A 20,103-nucleotide genomic window follows, 5' to 3' on the forward strand; every position below is an offset into this window, starting at 1 on the left:
TGCTCCTGTTACACTAAAAACAAAACTACCTATGACCTCCAGAATGTGCAAACAAATATCAAAACCACTCTCTCTTGATCAGTGAAGAAAATCTGCCTCTTGTAGGCATATAGGTTCATCAAAACCACCTTGTATAGGTTTTCGGTGAATTTGGTTGCTTCAGGATAGATTTGGAACTCGGTCTGGTTGTCATGACATCTACTTAGGTTGCAATGGTTATCGAAATAATTCCAACAAATAAACTGTTCAAAAACCCAAAATAAAACATTATGATAAACTCCGAATCATAACAGTTTTGGCAGCATGGATTGGGTGGAATGCTAGCATGTGACCAAGCAGTGTAACCCTTTGTGGCCACCTGGAAGTTTTTCCCCGCAGTTTCGGTGACCAACCCACCAACAGTTTTGTTGTTCGCATGATCTGTTGCAGTTTGAAAATCCCCGTGCAGTCATAGGTTGGCAGTTAGGTTCCAACAGTTATATATAGCTCATGTGCTACCATTTTTGGCTGATGTTTTCACCACGCCTAACCTCCTGACTGCTGGCTCTAACACTGACTCCATTCACATGCCAACGTCTCCGATGTGGTTTGCAACTAGAGGTTCCCAATGGATTAACTCTGATGGCCTTTATTACCGCATTCACATGTCCTCCAACACAGTTTTCCTGCAGTTACAGATGTGGACTGTTATTTATTTATTGTAATGTTTTATAATGTGTTTACACATAGCTCAAGAGTCTTTTAACTTAGGGCTTAGAGCTAGGTTTTCATATGTATTTTGAATTTGATTTGTTTTCAATATATGTTGCATAAATTTAGGTTTAGGCTTAGGTTAGGTTTTAGAATTGGGATTTTAAATACATTTTGAATGTATTTTTAATACATTTGTAATGTATTAGGGTAGGGTTTAGAAATTTACATTACATAGTGAAAAACCCATTTGCTCCCAAGTGTCACAAAGTGACATTAGAAACATGTGACATAAAACTAGATGCACATCTTCAACACAAGTGGAATTTGCGACGATAACCTAACGATGAACCATATCAAATCTCTGCAACGGAAGAGTCGATGATAAACTTGCAAGTGAACAACAGGACACATGTCATTGACCAAATCCTGGCGGAACTATCGATGAACACAACTCGATAGCCAGGTACAAACCCATATCAACTGAATGCCCTAAAAACCATAAAAATTACCTGAACAACCTAATCCATAACCAACACTATCGAAGCTGACAACACTGAACTGAATTGACGATGACACTTGAACACTTGTGAAATGATCTGAAGAGATCCTCCTCAATTACATTCATTTCATATTTGTAGTTATTATGACCCCCACCAAATTCTTAATTGTGAATAAGAAAAAAATATTTTAGACACCATTAAAGCGATAAATCCACTTCAAAATATGTCATTGAAAGAATTACCGTACTTTCGAAAATTCTCAAAATATTTTATAGAACCAACAATTAGAACAAGGATTCATAAACAGATGTTCCACCTATTAAGAAAAATTCCAAGTGTATATAAGATTCCTAGCTCGTGCTTCAAGGAAAGTAACTCCACTAAAAAACCACAATAAATTGTTTTGGTATTTTTGATGGATTCAAAAATATAAAGGTAAGGGGTACTGGGACAGGAAATAATGGTATTGTCTTTAAATGCATCTAAAGTTTAGTGATGAAGAGGTTATGGCCTATGAAGACACTGAGGAGGTCAATTAAAGTGAAATCACTAATGGGTTTTAATGGAACTACCCAAAAAATATATAAGGCCTTTCATTCATTCATCCATCATTTTATTTAGAAATTGGCTTGCTAAATGACACGAACAAATTAGGTGTTGAATATCCCATCCCTTGATCTAAAGGGGTGTATGTGAGTCCAAGTAGAGATATGATGATAGCGACTAATGGTTGAATGTGCTCTATGAATCTCATAGTTTAAGGAATACAACAAACTTAGTTGGTAGAAGAAACCAAATTATTATGTTAAATGGTGGTTTAGCGTTGATCACAAACTCTAGAAATCAACTCTAATCCTCAGTGGTTTTTGAAATATTTCCAAATTTGGATAGAATTTGAGTGCTTTTACTTATCGGAAGTGGTCACAAATGGATATTTGAAGATGACCACGAAGTATGGTACCTAGCTCTAAGGATCAACGTTTCCAAACAAATTTCCAAATTTGGCTAGAAAATGATGTCCTTTACGAATTGGAAGTTCACATTGATATGTAAACCATTGTGTATATTCCACTATATAGTTCATCACAACATATATCATAAAATTATACCTAATAATATAAGATCTATAGTATGAAAATTATATTTTTCTTATACTTATATATTTATTAAGTTATATTTTCATGCATGCAATATGTAAAATGCATAGAATAGAGAACAAAAAAATACAATGAGTCGTACCCATAATAACATAGGATATACATTGTGAAACACTTTTTGGGGAAAACTAGTCTACAAGCTGAGTTTACTATGTTGTCTCTCGTAATGGAAAATGTATGCATGTACAATGAATTTAGGCCTATGGCTCATGGGTTGCTACAATGCACAGGGATATCAACTTTTACATGAGTAATGAGGACTGATATGGCGTCCTCTCAAATTATGGTGGGAAAAGAAGGAAGGGAAAATTTTGAGTGGAATATCTTTTGCATATGTATTCTAGTTGAGGCAACTATTATGTCATTGGAAAGGAATTTGTTGTTAGAATATAATAATAAGGTGTGGTGATTCAGTAGCAAAGGTTTACCCCCACATAAATGTGATTTGATGCCTCAAATTACTTCGAGATTTTTTTAGACCCTAAAAGCATGTTAATGTGTCTCATTATATGGAAAAAGCAAAAAAGTACTCAAATGAAAAAAGATAAAAAAAAATAATATAAAAATATCAATTAAATGAGTTGATTTTCATACTTGTTAATTATAAAAAATAAATGCTAAATTTGTAACAAAGCTAACTCACAATAAATTTTGGTAAAAGCCATAGTGAACCTATTTAATGGGTTTCGAAAATATAAATAATGTTATAAAAAGTAAATACTAAATTTGCAAATAAGTCAATTGATAGTAAATATTGGTAAATACTATGGCTAATCACTCATAAAATATAAATAACTCTATGTAAAGTTAAATGAAATGCTAAAACTCTTTAAAAATATATATAAAAATAGAAGTAGAATTTATAAACAAATAATTTTATATATTATATTTTAAATAATATAAAATACGTTAGTATGATCATAATTAAAAAATTTATTATAAAAAGTATAAAATATATTTTAAAATTTTCAAAAAATAATTTTAACATTTTGTTATATGTTATTTTCAAATTTATATTAAAAAAAATCAATTTTATAAACTTGAAAGGGTAGTTTCTTGGGTCGCGGTTTTATATATACGAAAATATGAACATTTTTACTAGTATTTTAATAATAATTAAAAAATATGCTTACTTTTTATTTTTAAATTTGTTTAGCAATCTTTAGAATGTTTACAACACATCTCTTAAAGAAATTGGAATTAAAAAACATAAATCAATAGAGAAATGGGGGGTCGCGGTTTTGTCACTACTTAAAAATTTATGTAAAATATTAATGATATATTTTAAAGAAAATGAATAAATTAGATAAAAATTATATATTAAATTTTAGAAAAAATATGACATGAAATTGAATTTAAATTGACATGTTTTGTCTTCTTTTGCCACCACCTAATTTTTGATGATTTTGTAAATTTAAGAGTAAACATTCCAACTCCATTTATTTTTATAAAAATTCTTTGCCACAAAAAGGGAAAAAGTGATACACATTAACATGCTTTTACCCGGGGGCAATTTTCTAAACTAGGTCATTCTAGTAAAAATGGTCCTTTAAGCAAATTCCTCCATGTTATGTACTCTAAAAGCATCAATATGGATGAAAAAAAATATAATGATCCAATCTAGATCACATACCCCCCTTTTGGAGGCTTTTTGTCACCAAACTATTCTACTAAATGAGGCAAGGAAGTATTTCCTCTACCTTCTCTCAAGTGTATTATTTTGCCTTACCTAAAAGTTTTCCGTTCAATGCAATCTACCAAAGATCATGTTATCCCAATATTATATTCCTATACCTATTTTGAAAAAATGTATTCTCTATCAACTCTAACTAAGCATCTTGTATCAAATCCTCTACAGAAGGTAGGACAAATTCCTCCTCCTAATGTAGCATGCAAGTATCGAAGAGTTTTAGATTCTCTACATTCATTGTTATAAAAATGCACATATATGGTGGAATAATCAGTCTTTAAGAATCATCTCCCACCTTCTCTAGTGTCTCAAATGGACCATATCATAGAGCCTTTTTTTCTTACTAGTGTCCTCTAGCTTCTTCGTATTCAACTATAACCATTCTGTGTTTCCCATCGTGAAGGAATTCACTATTTTGTGTTGAGCATGCCTTGCCTTATATTTTTCCTATGTGTATAGTGTATCTTGTAACTCTATATGGATTTTCTTGATTTTCTCAATATTTTTTTCTTCCTTTAAGGAATCGATTGTAAGATCCTTCCTCACTCTTCCTTAGTTCCAGTATGCAATATCTAAAGGTGAAGGTGGAAAATATCCAAAACAAGTTTGAAATCATGACATACTAATAGAAATGTGGACTATATTTATAAAAGTGTTGATATATATATATATATATATATATATATATATATATATATATATATATATATATATATATATATATATATATATATATATATATATATATATATATATATAATGTTTTCAGCATAGGTCTTGATATGATTTTGATTGTAACCCCTCAAAAGTTGCACCAAATTTCTAATGATTACTTCTTTCTCCCCATCTATATGTGGATGGAATGTTGTAGGTCTCTTAAAATTCTTGTCCATGTTATCCCATTATGTTTTCCAATACACACTAAAAAATATTATATACCTATCTGAAACTATGCTCATTGGTATCCCAAATTTCCCCAAAACCTATACCAAGAACAATTTTACTACTTATTTCACACTTATGGTTTTTTACAGGGCATCAAAACACACATTTTCTTCATCCTATCAAATACCATGAATAGGTAGTCATGTTCCTTTGTGATTGTTGGTAAACCTCCCATAAATTCCATGGAAATGATTTCCCAAGGATGAGTGGGTACAATTAAGGGATGATAAAACCTTTGTTTCTTGTTACTATGCTTGCTAGAAAAATAAATAATGCATCCTCTTAAGATCCTAATTACATATTATTACATCTTGGGCTAATACACTTAAATTTACAAGTTGGAAAATATATTTCCTAAACCAAATTACCTTGCAACCTTGGAGGTGTGGGCCTCTCTAATTAGCTACAGTCTCTGATTTTTTGTAACACAGAATTTATCCAACTCGTAATGTAATCCATCTTGGAGATGGTACTCAACTTTGATTATGTAGATGTCTTTGGATATAAAACTATTGAAACATCTCATTTGATCTATAAACTTTTGTGGATATTCTACTAGACATTTCATCACAATGAATATGATAATAGTATATTAAAAATATGAGATTTTACACTATTACAATTTCATTTAATTTCTAGATCTGTAAAATTAATTGTAATTAGTGCATGCATGTAAAAGTAAATCATGCAGAAAAGTAGAGAATGACAAAATAAGCTCACACATAATACACAATATATGCTCTATGGGAAACCCTTTCAGGAGAAAACCCAGTTGGAAGGTGAGGTCACTTCACTCTCTTTCTCTATATGGAAATATTGCTGCAGATACAAAGAAGTAATGTCTATGGCCCGTGGGCTGCTACAATGCATAACTACTCTTTGTGTTATCTACCTCCTATCTCTCCTAGCTATGTTTGCTAATCTATGGAACAAAATTCTCTCGAAAGAATGGAATAATTCTACCACCTAGTAGTTCGGTTATAACACATCCTGATAGCCTACTAGTGGTTAATTTTGGCTACATCAACTCTTAACTAGAGTTAGAAAATAGACTCTTCTAGATTATTTTACATCACAAACATTTGGCTAGCCCATTTTCCACGAATAATGGGGTTGACACGACATCCTATCGAACTATAGGTGTGAAAACAGGAAGGTCAACTTCTGAGTGGCATAAATTTTGCATACACACTCTGATTGACATGATTCTTGTGACGTTGGAATGCTATATGTGTGTAGAATATCATAAAAAGGTGAAGAATTTAAGTGGAAACATTTTACCAGCAAAAAACATTATTCGATGCCTCAAACCACTCCCAGAATGTTTCAGACTCTATTTTTCCAAATTGGGTTCTACCAATAAAAACGGTCCCGTGAGGTGATTCCTGCACTTTTTCCACTCCAAATTCATCGAGATGGATGAAAAACAATATAATTATCCAATTTGAATAATCATTGAAGTCTTGATCCCTATACATGGCTCTCTATATGCATCATGAGTGAAATGCTTCATGCACCTAAAACCTTGATCTTTGATGTGAGTGGCCTTGAAAACACGTCCATCAACTTGTTTATGTTTCCCTTATTATACTTGATCACTAAATGAAATTGTTGTAGAATCCCCATCCACTTGCAATGTCTATTTTGGTGTGGCTTACCATTAGCATGCCAATACTATAGCAGCTAGAGATCTATGTGCACTAGGGAATATATTTCCTTGTTATAGATAGGTTACTTAAAAAATACCCACTAAAATACTTCAAAATGGTAGCATACTAGCCTTCTTCCTTCTATCAAATTGCTACCATAAAATACCCACTCACATCTGTGTTCACTTCCTATGGATTCTAAAAGTTGGTTAATGCTAGAACTAGTGCTTGATTTATCCCTTTTGTTAACTTCTCAAAGATCATCTATTATCACTTTAGGTAGTGGAAGCTATTGCCACTTGTTCTTATGGCATGGATTAGTGTTGCTATTGCTAAAAACAAGGCTATGAATTTCCTTAGGTACTATTCTTCCCCAACAAAAATCTCGACTTTAGAAACATTAGTATGAACCAACCACTTCATGATGGCCTCCATATTTGTAAGATCTAACTTTATCTCTTCTCCACATGTGACATGCCCCATATTCACCAAAGGGTATTGTATAAAATCACACTTCATGAATTTTGGGCTGCTAAATTAACATACATTTTCACTTCATTTTCACCTTTATCCTCATTTTGTCACCTCATTTCATCATATTATCATTACATAACTCTATATTTCCAATACCATATGGGTTCATATCTTCATTTTTTAAAGTTATTAATTTTATGTATTTAGAGTGAATTTATGATTAAAGTTAGAGAAATAACATGTATTTGCTTATACCTAAAAGTGGCTTGTGTTTGATGACATGTGTAGATCATTTGGAAGCTTCCAAGACACCCTTATGTGGCCTCCCAAGATCAAATTCGAATTTCAACTCAAGAGGTGGACCATCTTCCAAGGAGAAAGATCATGGAGATTTTCATGTGTCATGGGATTTGTATCTAGTATTTAGGGATAAGTTGAGACAAGTATGGATCTAGTAGATATTTAAGGGATCTACATTTATTGAGTAGATATCCCTAATTCATGTATAAATAAGAGGAGCATCCTTCAGAGGAAGAGAGAGAACAAGTATCAGTTATTCATTAGCATCATATTTATGATTGTTCATTCAACATGAATAATATCATTTTCTCCAAATCATGAGTTATGAGTGTTGTTTGATTCTTAAGGTTTGATAGTTCTTCATGTGTGCTCATTGATGAATGGAAGGATCCCCATACTGAGATAAGTACACTTTGTTGCAGATTAATGTTGTGAATATACTAATTTCAATTATGATATTCATCTTATTTCTTTGTTGTAAATACTTGTAGATAATTTCAGTATGAATTAATGATACGGCCATGTTTTGTTGTGTGAAGGTTGATCTCCTTTCAGTAGCTAGTTTTTATGTGAGAAGGACAACCGGGATCTCCTCAAATAGGAGCCTCTTTTCCATGAGCTAGACTAAATTGAAACAAGGTTTACTTTCTTATATGCTTTCCTAGATTACATTTATGTGAAGATTGATTTCCTTTCAATGGCTAGTTTTTATGTGAGAAGGACAACCAAGATCTCCTCAGTTAGGAGACGCTTCTCCATGAGCTAAGAACTGAACTGAAAACAATATTTACTTGCTTTCATTTATATTCTCTCTTTCCTACTTTCTTAGGTTTTTGGCAATGTTATTCTAGGAAGATTGTAGAAGGACAATCAGGACTCTTAAACAAGAGACTCTTCTCTATCTTCTAAAGTAAAATAATTCCATTGATCAAACATTTTTATGCTCTCATAAAATAGATCTGATAGTTTGGATTTGTAATATGCATTTCCATTATAAACAAACATCCTACACCTGTTCCATCTGAGGTTCCATATATTTTGGTTTGCTTCTAAGTTTACGAAACCCCTGGGTTGACAAATTAAATGGCAGGGATTTAATAGACAATTAAATCGCCCAACAATGAAATTTTCCGCTAGCTAGTTCTTCTTCAATTTCTATAGAACCTTTATCAATTGTGATATGTGCTCCTCCTAGGAAGCATTGTATACGATGACAACATCCAAATAGAAAATAACACAAGAATCCATAAAATGGAAAAATATATCATTTGTTAACTTCATAAACATAGCTAGTGCACTACATAGGAAAAAAACATGACTAACCACTAATACAAACCTTGCCATGTTTTGAAGGAAATATTTTAGGTATCTTCTTCTCTGACTTGAACCTGGTGATATCCAAACTTTATGTCTAGCTTGGTGAAGTATTTCACTTGTTGCAACTAATCTATCAAATCACCTATCCGTTGTAGGGGTACATATTCTTTATTGTTGCCAATGTCGTTTTCTTGCTTGGGTAACCTGAATATGATTTCACTTGAAACTCCCTCAAGATAATCTTTTTGAGCTCATTGATGTCTGGCACATATATCCTATCCCTAAATCTAATCAATCCATCTGTTGAGAGATGATAGTCTGCATCCTGCGCATCTACACATGTACCTATACCTCTATGTATACCCGTACCTATACCTGTACCTATACTCCATTGTAACCGATGCATAAGATTTCTATGCACGTTATCCTGCTGACCTTCCTGTAAAATCTAATCCTATAATTTTCCCCCATAAGAACTCATAGCTTTAATGTGATTTACTTGTATCTGCCTGCTAAGATGTTAGCTCCCTATAATACTAGTGATTTCCCCATTACTATTGTCATTGTATGCTTTATTGTTATTGTTGTGCCCCTATTGTCCCCATATTGTTATTATTGTGCCCCATAGAATCCCACTATTGTTATTTTTGTGTCTTTATATTATTATTGTTAGGTCGGCTTGGTTATATTGTGCCCCCTTAGACTCCTATATATAGAAAGGAGGTTTTGTCATTTTAATCATCCAAGAATTGTTCATTTGTGTAATGTAAAGGAGGTTTCCCCCTAAAAGAGGCTGAATTCTAAGGCATTGATCTATCTTTTTATCCTCTTGTGAGTTGGTTTCCTAACATTTGGTAACAAAGCTTTGGATTCTGGGGTTTCGCTGCTCCAAATAGGCCATCATGGCATTTTCACTACAACTTTTTTCTGCAATGTTGTAGAAGAGAAAAAAAAAACATATTTGAGATGAAACAACGTTGAACCTCCGGTCCGAATTTCAGAGCTTTTCTTGCTATATATTTATAGATATGATATGAGGAAGTTAGGGTTTTTACAAGCTCGAGAATTTAAGCTAAAACAGGTCATAGTGGTATTTTCACTATAATACTTTCGATATGAAGTTTCAGAAGCTAAAACAAAAATCCATTTGAGAAGAAATCAGACTGAACCTTGGCTCCAAATTTTAGATCTTGTCTTGCTATATTTTCGGAGATATATTCTCAGGAAGTTAGGGTTTTTGTAGACCCCCGAATTACATTCCAAACAGGTCACCATGGGAAAATCGTCATAACTGTTTCTCTGAGCATCAGATTGAAATCTCATAGGAATTTATAGAAAGAGGATGGATTATAATTTTGTGTATATATTTTTTAGATGAAAAGGTTAGAACAATGACACGTGGCACTTCATACAAGTTTGCTCTTTGGAAAAGGTATATAATCAGGTCATCTTGGGAGATTGTGCACAAATTTTTCTTAGAGAATCCAATTTCGATTAGACTGGTGGCATTGGAAAGAGGACACAAAGGGATACTGTAGATCGTGATTTCAAAACTAGAAGAGTTGAAATTACAGAACTACATTAGATTCAATATCAGGCTCCTACAAAGTGAAAAAAAAATGTGTGTAGTTTTTTTTCAATTTTGGCATGAGCTTGGTTTGAAAAATTAGTTTGAAGGAATTCAAAGGGCATAGTGAAGCATTATTATCGGTAATTGATGCCCCAATGAAATAAAATAAGCAACTTGAAAGCTCTAGCATGACTCGTGAAGAAGAGGAAGAAATGCAACATGATAGATCAAACTTACAAGACCAAGTACAACAAATGTCACTTGCGTAAAAAGTAACAGAAGCTAAGATGGATGATTTAAAGAAAGACGTAGAAGCTAAGATGGATGGTTTAAAGAAAGGAGTGGAATCTAAGATGGATGGTTTAAAGAAAGGTGTAGAAGCTAAGATGAATGGCGTGGAAGCTAAGATGGATGGTTTAAAGAAAGACATAGAAGCTAAGATGAATGGCGTGGAAGCTAGGATGGATGGTGTGGAAGCTAAGATGGATGGCATGAAAACTAAGATGGAGGATTTGAAGACAGATTTGAAGACAGATTTGAAGACAGATTTGACAAAGTTTCTACAAGAAATTCTTACAAATGGTGAAAGGGTAGTAAAGGAAGCTCATGATGAGAACAAAATAAGTGTTAATAATGATTTCATAGACTCTAACTTTGGATCGAAGAACCCCCATGTTCCAAATATTGATATAAGGAAGTTTCATGGCAAGGATTCAGAACATGGATACTACAGATGGAGCAATTTTTCAATCTCCATAATGTGCAAAACACACAAAAGGTACACATTGCAACTTTATATTTGGAACCAAATCAGTTTGTATGGTATTGATGGCTTTGCTCTCGTAAAAAAATTGTCACTTTGTCTATTTTTACAGATGAAATGATAGCACATTATGAGGATAAAAAAGAAACACTTTTTTTAGCCAATTGATAAATCTCAAACAAAAGGGTTCAATGATGGAGCACATTGAGGACTTCCAAAAATTGAATATAAGGGTAAAATATATTCAAGAGGAGCATAGGATTGATATGTTCATAGGGACTTTAAAAGATAACATCCAACATGAGGTTCGCCTTTGGGAACCAAATTCATTGGAGAAGGCATTTAGGTTGGCAAGGAAAACGGAAAGCAAAATTATGGCAACAAGGAAGCCTCCCACTCAAAATCATAAAGATGGAAGTGTTGTTGCCCCTAGCCATCCACAACCTACAAGGTTGACACCACGACAATTGGAAGAAAAAAGAGAAAAATACATTTGTTACAGTTGTGATAGAAAATAAAATAAAAGTCATAAGTGTGTTGAGAAGAAATTATTTTACATAGATTGTGAAGAGGAGGAAGAAAAGGAATAAGAAACGTCAAAAGAAGAGGATATACACCAGGAACAAACCCTAGAAAAAGAATAAATGAATTGGACCATATATTGTAATGCATTGGCTGGAATTACTACTCCTCAAACTATCAAGATAGAATGGCATATCAAGAAGAAAAGGGTAATAATGTTGATTGATTCGGGAAGTACACATAATTTTATTCATTATAAGATAGCCAAAGAATTGAATTGCTTCCTATGTCCAGAACTAGAGTGTCAAGTGATGGTTGCAAGTGGAGCAACCATAAATTGCTCAGGAAAGTGCCATAATATCAAGCTATCCATCGGAGAATATGTATTGAATAGCTCAATTCCTTCCATTCCAATGGGTGGTGCTGATGTTGTACTAGGAGTCCAATGGCTACAATCCTTGGGTACAATAGATTTTAATTTTCAATATTTTTTCATGAAATTCTCTTTAGAGAGGAAAGGAAGTTGAATTAAGGGGTATCGTATGGAAACCGAGAAAGATAATCAGCTTTAATGGAATGGCAAAGCTTCTAAAGAAAGAACAGTGAGGCATAATTTCACAATTAGGTTCACTAGAGGTTCCCACATCGAAATCATCCATTTCTCTAGATCTCTAAAAAGGATTGGATAATCATTCCAAGGTATTTGAGACTCCCAAAGGCCGCCCACCTATTCATGATCATGATCATGCTATCAATTTGTTTCCAGGAAGTGTTCCTCCAAACATCAAGCCTTACAAATATCCTTATGTCCAAAAGAGTGAAATTGAACTTATGGTTGTAGAAATGCTAGAGGCTGGTATAATTCAACCTAGTCAAAGTTCTTTCTCCACTCCAGTAGTATTGGTTCACAAGAAGGATTGATCATGGCACATGTGTCTAGATTATAGGAAGCTCAACAAGCTCACTATTAAAGATAAATTTCCCATTCCTATCATTGATGAATTATTGGATGAATTGCATGGATCAATTTACTTCACCAAGTTGGATCTTCGTCCAGGATATCATCAAATCAGAATGAAGACTGAAGACATTCCAAAAACAAATTTTAGAACTCATGACAGTCATTATGAATTTTTGGTCATGCCTTTTGGCCTTACTAATGCACCTCCTACATTTCAAGGTTTGATGAATTCCATTTTCAAACCCTTCCTTAGAAAATTTGTGTTAGTATTTTTTGATGATATACTAATCTACAACAAGTCTTGGCAGGATCATGTCCAACATGTTGACATGGTGCTCAAGCTATTGGAGGAGAAACAATTATATGCAAAAATGTCCAAATGTTTGTTTGGAGTACAAGAGGTGGAATATTTGGGTCATATTGTATCTCATGAAGGTGTTAAGGTAGACCCTAGCAAAATTAAAACCATTAAGGAATGGAAAATCCCCACATCCATAAAGCATCTACGAGGATTTCTTGGGTTAAAAGGGTATTATCATAAGTTTGTTAAGAATTATGGGAGAATAGCATCACCTGTAACGACATTATTGAAGAAAGATGCATTCTCATGGACTCCAGAAGCAACGGAGGCCTTTGGAAAACTTAAAGAGGCAATGTGCCAAGCACCAATCTTAGCTACACAGGACTTCACAAAAACCTTTATTGTGGAATATGATGCCTTAGGAAATGGAATTAGTGTTATTTTAATGCAAGAACAGAGACCGATTGCTTTTGAAAGTCATCCAATCAAAGGAAAGTATTTGCACAAATCTATTTATGAGAAGGAAATGTTGGCAATCCTACATGCGCTTAAGAAATGGTGACCCTACCTAATGGGAACACACTTCAAGGTTAAAACATATCATGATAGTCTTAAACACTTTTTGGAACAAATATTATCTTCAAAAGAGCAGCAAAAATGGGTCACAAGTATGTTGGTCTATACCTTTGAAATCATCTACAAAAAAGGGAAGCAAAATGTTGTGGCAGATGCACTCTCAAGAAAGGATGAGGATGTTGAAGCATTTCTTTGTGCCATTTCTATTATCCAACCAGATTGAATAAACAAAGCAAGGGATGAATGGAAGAATGACAAGGAAGTGTGGCGACTCATTCAAAAGACACAATAAGGTCCCAGTACATCTGATACATTTAGCTAGAAAAATGATTCATTATGGTACAAGGATTGGTTAGACCTATGTAAGAATTCCCAACTCAAATAAAATATTCTTAGGGAATTGCATACCTCTCCCTTAAGAGGGTACTCAGGATTTTTAAAAACCTACCACAGGGTTAAGAAGAATTTATTTTGGGATGGCCTTAAATCATATATTCAAAATTTTGTGGTGGAATGTTTGGTTTGCCAATAAAATAAAGTTGAAACAATTAATACCCTGGGACTATTACAACCCTTATCCATTCCAAGCCAACATTAGGAGGAGGTTTCAATGGATTTTATCACGGGTTTACCCAAATCCGCGGGAAAGAGTGTTATCTTGGTGGCAGTTACAGACTTACCAAGTATGCACACTTTTGTGCATTATCTCATCCATTTAAATTGAGTACATTTTCTACTGCATTTATGGAAACAATTCAAAAGCAACATGGAAACCCAATGATTATTGTAAGCGTCAGAGATCCCATTTTCATTGGAAATTGTTGGATAGAATTATTTTCTTATCTTGGGACTCAGTTAGCTCATAGCTCATCTTATCATCCTCAATCTAATGGACAAACTGAGATAGTAAAAAAATGTTAGGAAGGGTATCTTTGTTGCTTTGTATTTGATAAACAGACACAATGGGTCAAATGGTTTCTTCTGGCTAAATGGTGGTATAACACTTCCTTCCATACTGCAAAAAAAATGACCCCATTTATGGCACTTTATGGATATCATCCACCATCCATCACATTATATTTAAGAGAAAATTCCAAGGTTTGAGAAGTGGAAGATCACATCGAGCATCAACAACAAGTTCTCCAACTCTTAAAGGATAACCTTATCTTGGTGTAGAATATAACAAAACAACATGAAGATCAACATCGTAGTGAAATAAGTTTTGATGTAGGTGATTGGGTATTCCTACAACTACCACCATATAAACAAATGTCCCTCAAGCAAGCTAAGAAGGATAATAAATTATCACCAAAGTATTATAGTCTGTACAAGGTGTTGCAAAAGATAGGTACTATGGCATACAAATTGGAACTTCCTACAGCTTCCCGAGTGTACTCAGTTTTCCATGTTTGATCCTTAAAGAAGGTTATAGGTGACAAGATTCCAGTTCAGACAATATTTCCAAAACTTGACGAGGAAGGAAAAATCATATTGGAACCTGAAGCAGTGAAGGAAACAAGAACTTGACAACTACGAAATCGATCAATTTCATAGTATCTCGTCATGTGGAATAACTCAGCCATTGAAGATTCCACATGGGAGGATGAAAATTTTATACAGAAGCATCCAGAACTACTCAAGCATTGAGGACAACACTTTTTTGAAGGAGATGGGCATGCTAGGTCCCTATAATACTAGTGATTCCCCCATTACTATTGTCATTGTATCCCTTATTGTTATTGTTGTGCCCCTATTGTCCCCATATTGTTATTATTGTGCACCATAGAATCCCACTATTGTTATTTTTGTGCCTTTATATTATTATTGTTAGGTCGGCTTGGTTATATTGTGTCCCCTTAGACTCCTATATATAGAAAGGAGGTTTTATCATTTGAATCATCCAAGAATTGTTCATTTGCATAATGTAAAGGAGGTTTCCCCCTCGAAGAGGCTGAATTCTAAGGCGTTGATCTATCTTTTTATATTTTTATGAGTTGGTTTCCTAACATAAGAGCATCTTCAACTATGCTCTATTTACTCTTGATTTACCTAATCTCAAAGTGAAACTCATTTATCATGGCCAATAATATAGCTTGCCTTGCATTCAGATTCAGTTGGTCAAACAAGTGTCTCAACCCACTGTGATCACTCATCAATACAAACCTCCAGACAAGAAGATAGTTCCTCCACATCATCAACACATGAAAGATCGGTTCGAACTCAAGATCATGTGTTAGATAGTTCTTCTTGTGCTCATTTTCGTGACTTGTAACATACTACTTGTCCCTCCTACATAAGGACTCCACCAAGTCCTCTCCTACAAGCATATGTACACACTACAATTTCTTTTTTTGAGTCTTCAATCATTAACACTAGAGCATTTGTCAACAACTTCTTTAACTGCTCAAAACTTGTAGCACAATCATCTATCCATTCAAATTTCTTACATTGCTTCTATAGTGATGTAATAAGATGTGCAACCTAAGAGAAGTTCTTCATGAAACTCCTATAATAGCCTGCTAGCCCCATGAATGATCTTACCTCATCTACATTTCTAGGATCTTCCCACTCCATGATATCTCTTATATTCTCTAGATCTACTTTTATGCCTTCCTTGGAGACCACATGTCCCAAGTAATATACCTCTATTTGAAAGAAACTTCACTTACTAAGCTTAGCATACAACTAATGCTCGGCATGCTCTTCCTCATTCTTAAAATATATCAAAATGTCATCAATGAATACAATAAAAAAGTTGTCAAGATAAGGATGCTATACACTATTTATCAAGCAAATAAAGGTAGCTAGACCATTATTCAAACCAAATGGAACTACAACAAACTCATAGTTCCCATACCTGTTCCAGAAAGTTGTATTGTAAATGTCCTCTTCCTTGGTGCATACCTGATGATATCCGGATCTCAAATCAATATTTAAGAATACTACTACTTCCTTCAACTAATCAAATAAGTCATCAATCCTCGGCAATGTATATTGTTTCTTGATGGTCAACTTGTTAAAATTCCTATAATGAATGCATAATCTAAGAGTACGATACTTCTTCTTCACAAACAATACTAGTGCACCCCACGGTGATAAGGCTTGGCTTAATGTATCCCTTGTCAAGAATTTCCTTCAATTGCAACATCAACTCTACCAACTATGGAGTGCTAATCCTGTATGGTGCCTTTGATGCTAGTGATACCCTTGGTACCAACTCAATGGAGAAGTCTAGTTCTGTATGAGGCAGAAACTCTAGGATATTTTCTAGAAACACATCCTCAAACTATTGTAAAATCGGGTACCTGCTCAATATATTTACATCCTCATACTCCTTACCTTTATCACCAGAAATTTGCACTACAAATAACACACACCCTTTTCTGCGACTGCTTTTTTCCTGCATAGTTGTCACCATCCTTCCTGATGTTTCTTTCTTCTTACCCTATAAGATTCTTTGTTGTCCATTTTCATCCAAGGACTCAATAGGTTTATCATAACAGTCCACTTTGGCCCTATGAATATATAACCATTCTATACCAAAAAGAATACTATATGACCACAATTATAATACATTCAAATGTGCTATAGTAGGCATAAAATTCAAATCAATTGCACAAGCTCTTACTCAACGATAAACTCTCTTCTTAGTACCTGTAACCAATTGCACTACCCAAGATCCTACATGAAATTATTTATTCAAACCACACTTGTCCAACAAGTAAGGGTTAACATAACTATAATTAGATCCAGAGTCAATCAAAATAGAAGCAACTTGATCACAAAGCTTACTGTCCATCTCAATGATAGATGCTTGATGATCTATCTTCCTATTTTCTAGTGCTGCATAGATATGAGGAAAGCTTTGCCTAACATCCCCAACTTTTGCAAATAGGCGTTCAAATGGGATGCTAGTTGCTGGTTTGGTATGTTGACCCAGAGGTGCTCGACCCTGAATCGTATTTCCTTCAACTATACGGGAGGAAATAAAAATAAACATTAAAACGTGATCATTATATAAAGGAAGTCAATTCATAATCAAATTCATTCAGTTCCATTAAATAAGGCACCGAGCTTCTGATGAAAGGTTAGACTGATCATATCCCAGAAACATATAGTGAAATTTCCCAATATATGATAATGTAATTACCCAAATGTTTCGATAAAGGTGTCCAAGCTTTGAAATGTTGGTATTCAGTTAGAATAACGCGATCATTAAGAGGGTGCCATCAATAGTTAACCACTGTTTTTAGTAGAATGAGTCTGCAGAGAAATAGTGCATCACAGGTTTCATGTACAGTAATAATCAAGGTGCATTTCTACATGCCAGGCAAAGCAATGGCAGACAAATCAGAAAATGCTAGAGAGATCAGGAACAAGAATCTCAGTCACCGTTACAAGCTGGAGAAGCACCAAGGCCTCAACAAAGATTTTGGTTCAAGCATTTTCCATACATGCACATAATATGAGGTGAACTGTCAGTGATAGAGCATGAGCAGAACTGACAGCGAGATGGTGTGTTGCCCGTAGAAATATGGACTAGAATACATCCCAGGTCAGAGCTCTAATGTTTTAAGAGATCATTTCAACTAGTAATCACAAATATGATTTAGATTCATATGAAAAGCGTAATATGTGTAATATTTTCCTCGAAGGAGTGCTCAGGAGTGCTCGAGTATAGAAAGGACACAGGACACAAAGCTAGTGGCTCAAATTTAAGCATGTACACACCAATGTAATAGGTATATTTGAAAAGCTCATGTGATTGTATTTTATTTACAATATGTATATATTAAAACATAGTTTTATTAATTGTTGGAATTCCTTCATCACAACTCTAATAAATATTTATCTATAGAACCAAATGCACTCAAGTAGAGTAGGACCCATAAATATTTATCTATAGAACCAAATGCACTCAAGTAGAGTAGGACCCATTTTCCTTCTAGTGAACCAATTATAACACAACCCAATAAATTGTTAGTGGTTAGATTTACAACATTGACTCTTTCATCATTTTAATATCAAACATGAAATAAGAAAACTATAAATTACCATGCTTCCTTCCAAAGTTGTCAAAAATTATGTTATGAGAGAAAAGCATTTAAATCCCTAGAAACAAAAAACACACCACAACAACCAAAATATACCTTTAACAAACACTTTGCACCTTGCAGTTAGAATAAGTGTCATAACTCTATAACATGATGATCTTTGACAAGTTGATTTGACTAACCTAGAACATGATGCATAAAAACGATCTTAGAAAACCTAAAATATAAAAGGGATGAACTTATCACCTCTATATACATGTGGGTAGTCGCATTTATCACTATAAACACCTTTCCACTACCACTACTAACAAGAGCAATCTCACTGTATAACATCATGCTGAGCGATCTCACCGTATAACATCATGCTCTTTGACAAGTTGATCTGATTAACCTACAACATGATGCATAAAAACATTCTTAGGAAATCTACAATATGAAAGGGATTAACTTATCACTTCTATATACATGTGGTAGTCCCACTTACCACTATAAACACCTTTCCCCTATCACTGCTAAGAAGCGCAATCTAACTGTTTTTTTAAAGTAAATTTCCACCAAATTAAAAAATAACAATACGGAGAAGGTTTACGCGCTTATCAAATCCCTAATGTTTTGAAGGGATTATGCAACATAGCAATAGTCTCCTTGATACCAAGATATAACTCCCATTAATGGGGAATTGACTAATAACTATGAGCCAAAGTAGATTGAGTTTTCACAATACATCAGGGTGAAAGTGCCCACGAACGGGGGCAGTTTCCTCAGTCCGACGAAGTTGCAATGTGAATTGACTAATAACTATGAACGAAAGTAGATCGAGTTTTCACAATACATCAGGGTGAAAGTGCCCGGGAATGGGGGCAGTTTCCTCAGTCCGACGAAGTTGCAATGTGAGAGCATAATTGTTTAATTCTAAAGTCCTTAGCTGCTCTTGACTTTGTGATAAACTTTGCTTCGCACGCTGCAATTCATGTTCTCTTTCCTCGTGCTCATTGTGACGTTGATGTTGTATGATTACTGCTCGCTTGAGAATAGTATTATCACGTGAAAGACTTTCGACTTGCTGCTTCAGCACCACATTTTCTTTTTGCAAGTTTTCAGCATGAATAAAATCTCTTCCTGTGCCATCAACTATGGCCTTTTCAAGTCCCTCCATTAATTTTGAAACATGTGATCTTGCATTATCCATATTTGGTGAACTCTGCATCTCTCGCAAAAGAAGCTCGACCCACTGACATCCATTAACTGGATTAGCCGCTGTTGCATGTGGATCTGGATTTGGATGAGCGGGACTCTTAATGGGAGAAAAATGGAGTGTCGAATTACAAGGGCGGAATTTCTTGGAAGTCGAAAATTCTGTATCTTCTTCATAACAATGTGACCTCTTTCGAGACATGGTTTCGCTTCACTCTCTTGTAAGTCTCCCCTCGTATCCACAGACAACAAAACTAAAACGAAATTCGCGAATACAGAAAAGAAAGGAATCTGGTCTCGCGTTTGTGCGGCAGAGCTATTTCTAACAAGAAAAGTTTTGTTTGGTTGAACAGTATGCAAGCACACCCACAAATGAATGTATATATAATATATGTATGAAAGAGTACCCTTTGAACTCACGGAGACGTGAGAGAAGA

The 20,103-nt window shown here is 34.3% G+C and overlaps 1 protein-coding gene across 1 annotated transcript; it reads right to left on the bottom strand.

Moving 5' to 3' along the window:
- Nucleotides 1–19,295: 19,295 nt before the first annotated feature.
- On the bottom strand, nt 19,296–19,868 carry LOC149240645 (uncharacterized). Its single transcript, XM_089370254.1, has one exon. The coding sequence runs from the start codon at nt 19,866–19,868 to the stop codon at nt 19,296–19,298; it is 573 nt and encodes a 190-aa protein (XP_089226380.1).
- Between the last annotated feature and the right edge of the window lie 235 nt (nt 19,869–20,103).

Source organism: Pinus tabuliformis, chromosome 8, assembly GCF_031772625.1.
Source record: "Pinus tabuliformis cultivar Carrire ecotype Pingquan chromosome 8, CPIR1, whole genome shotgun sequence".
NCBI lineage: Eukaryota > Viridiplantae > Streptophyta > Pinopsida > Pinales > Pinaceae > Pinus > Pinus tabuliformis.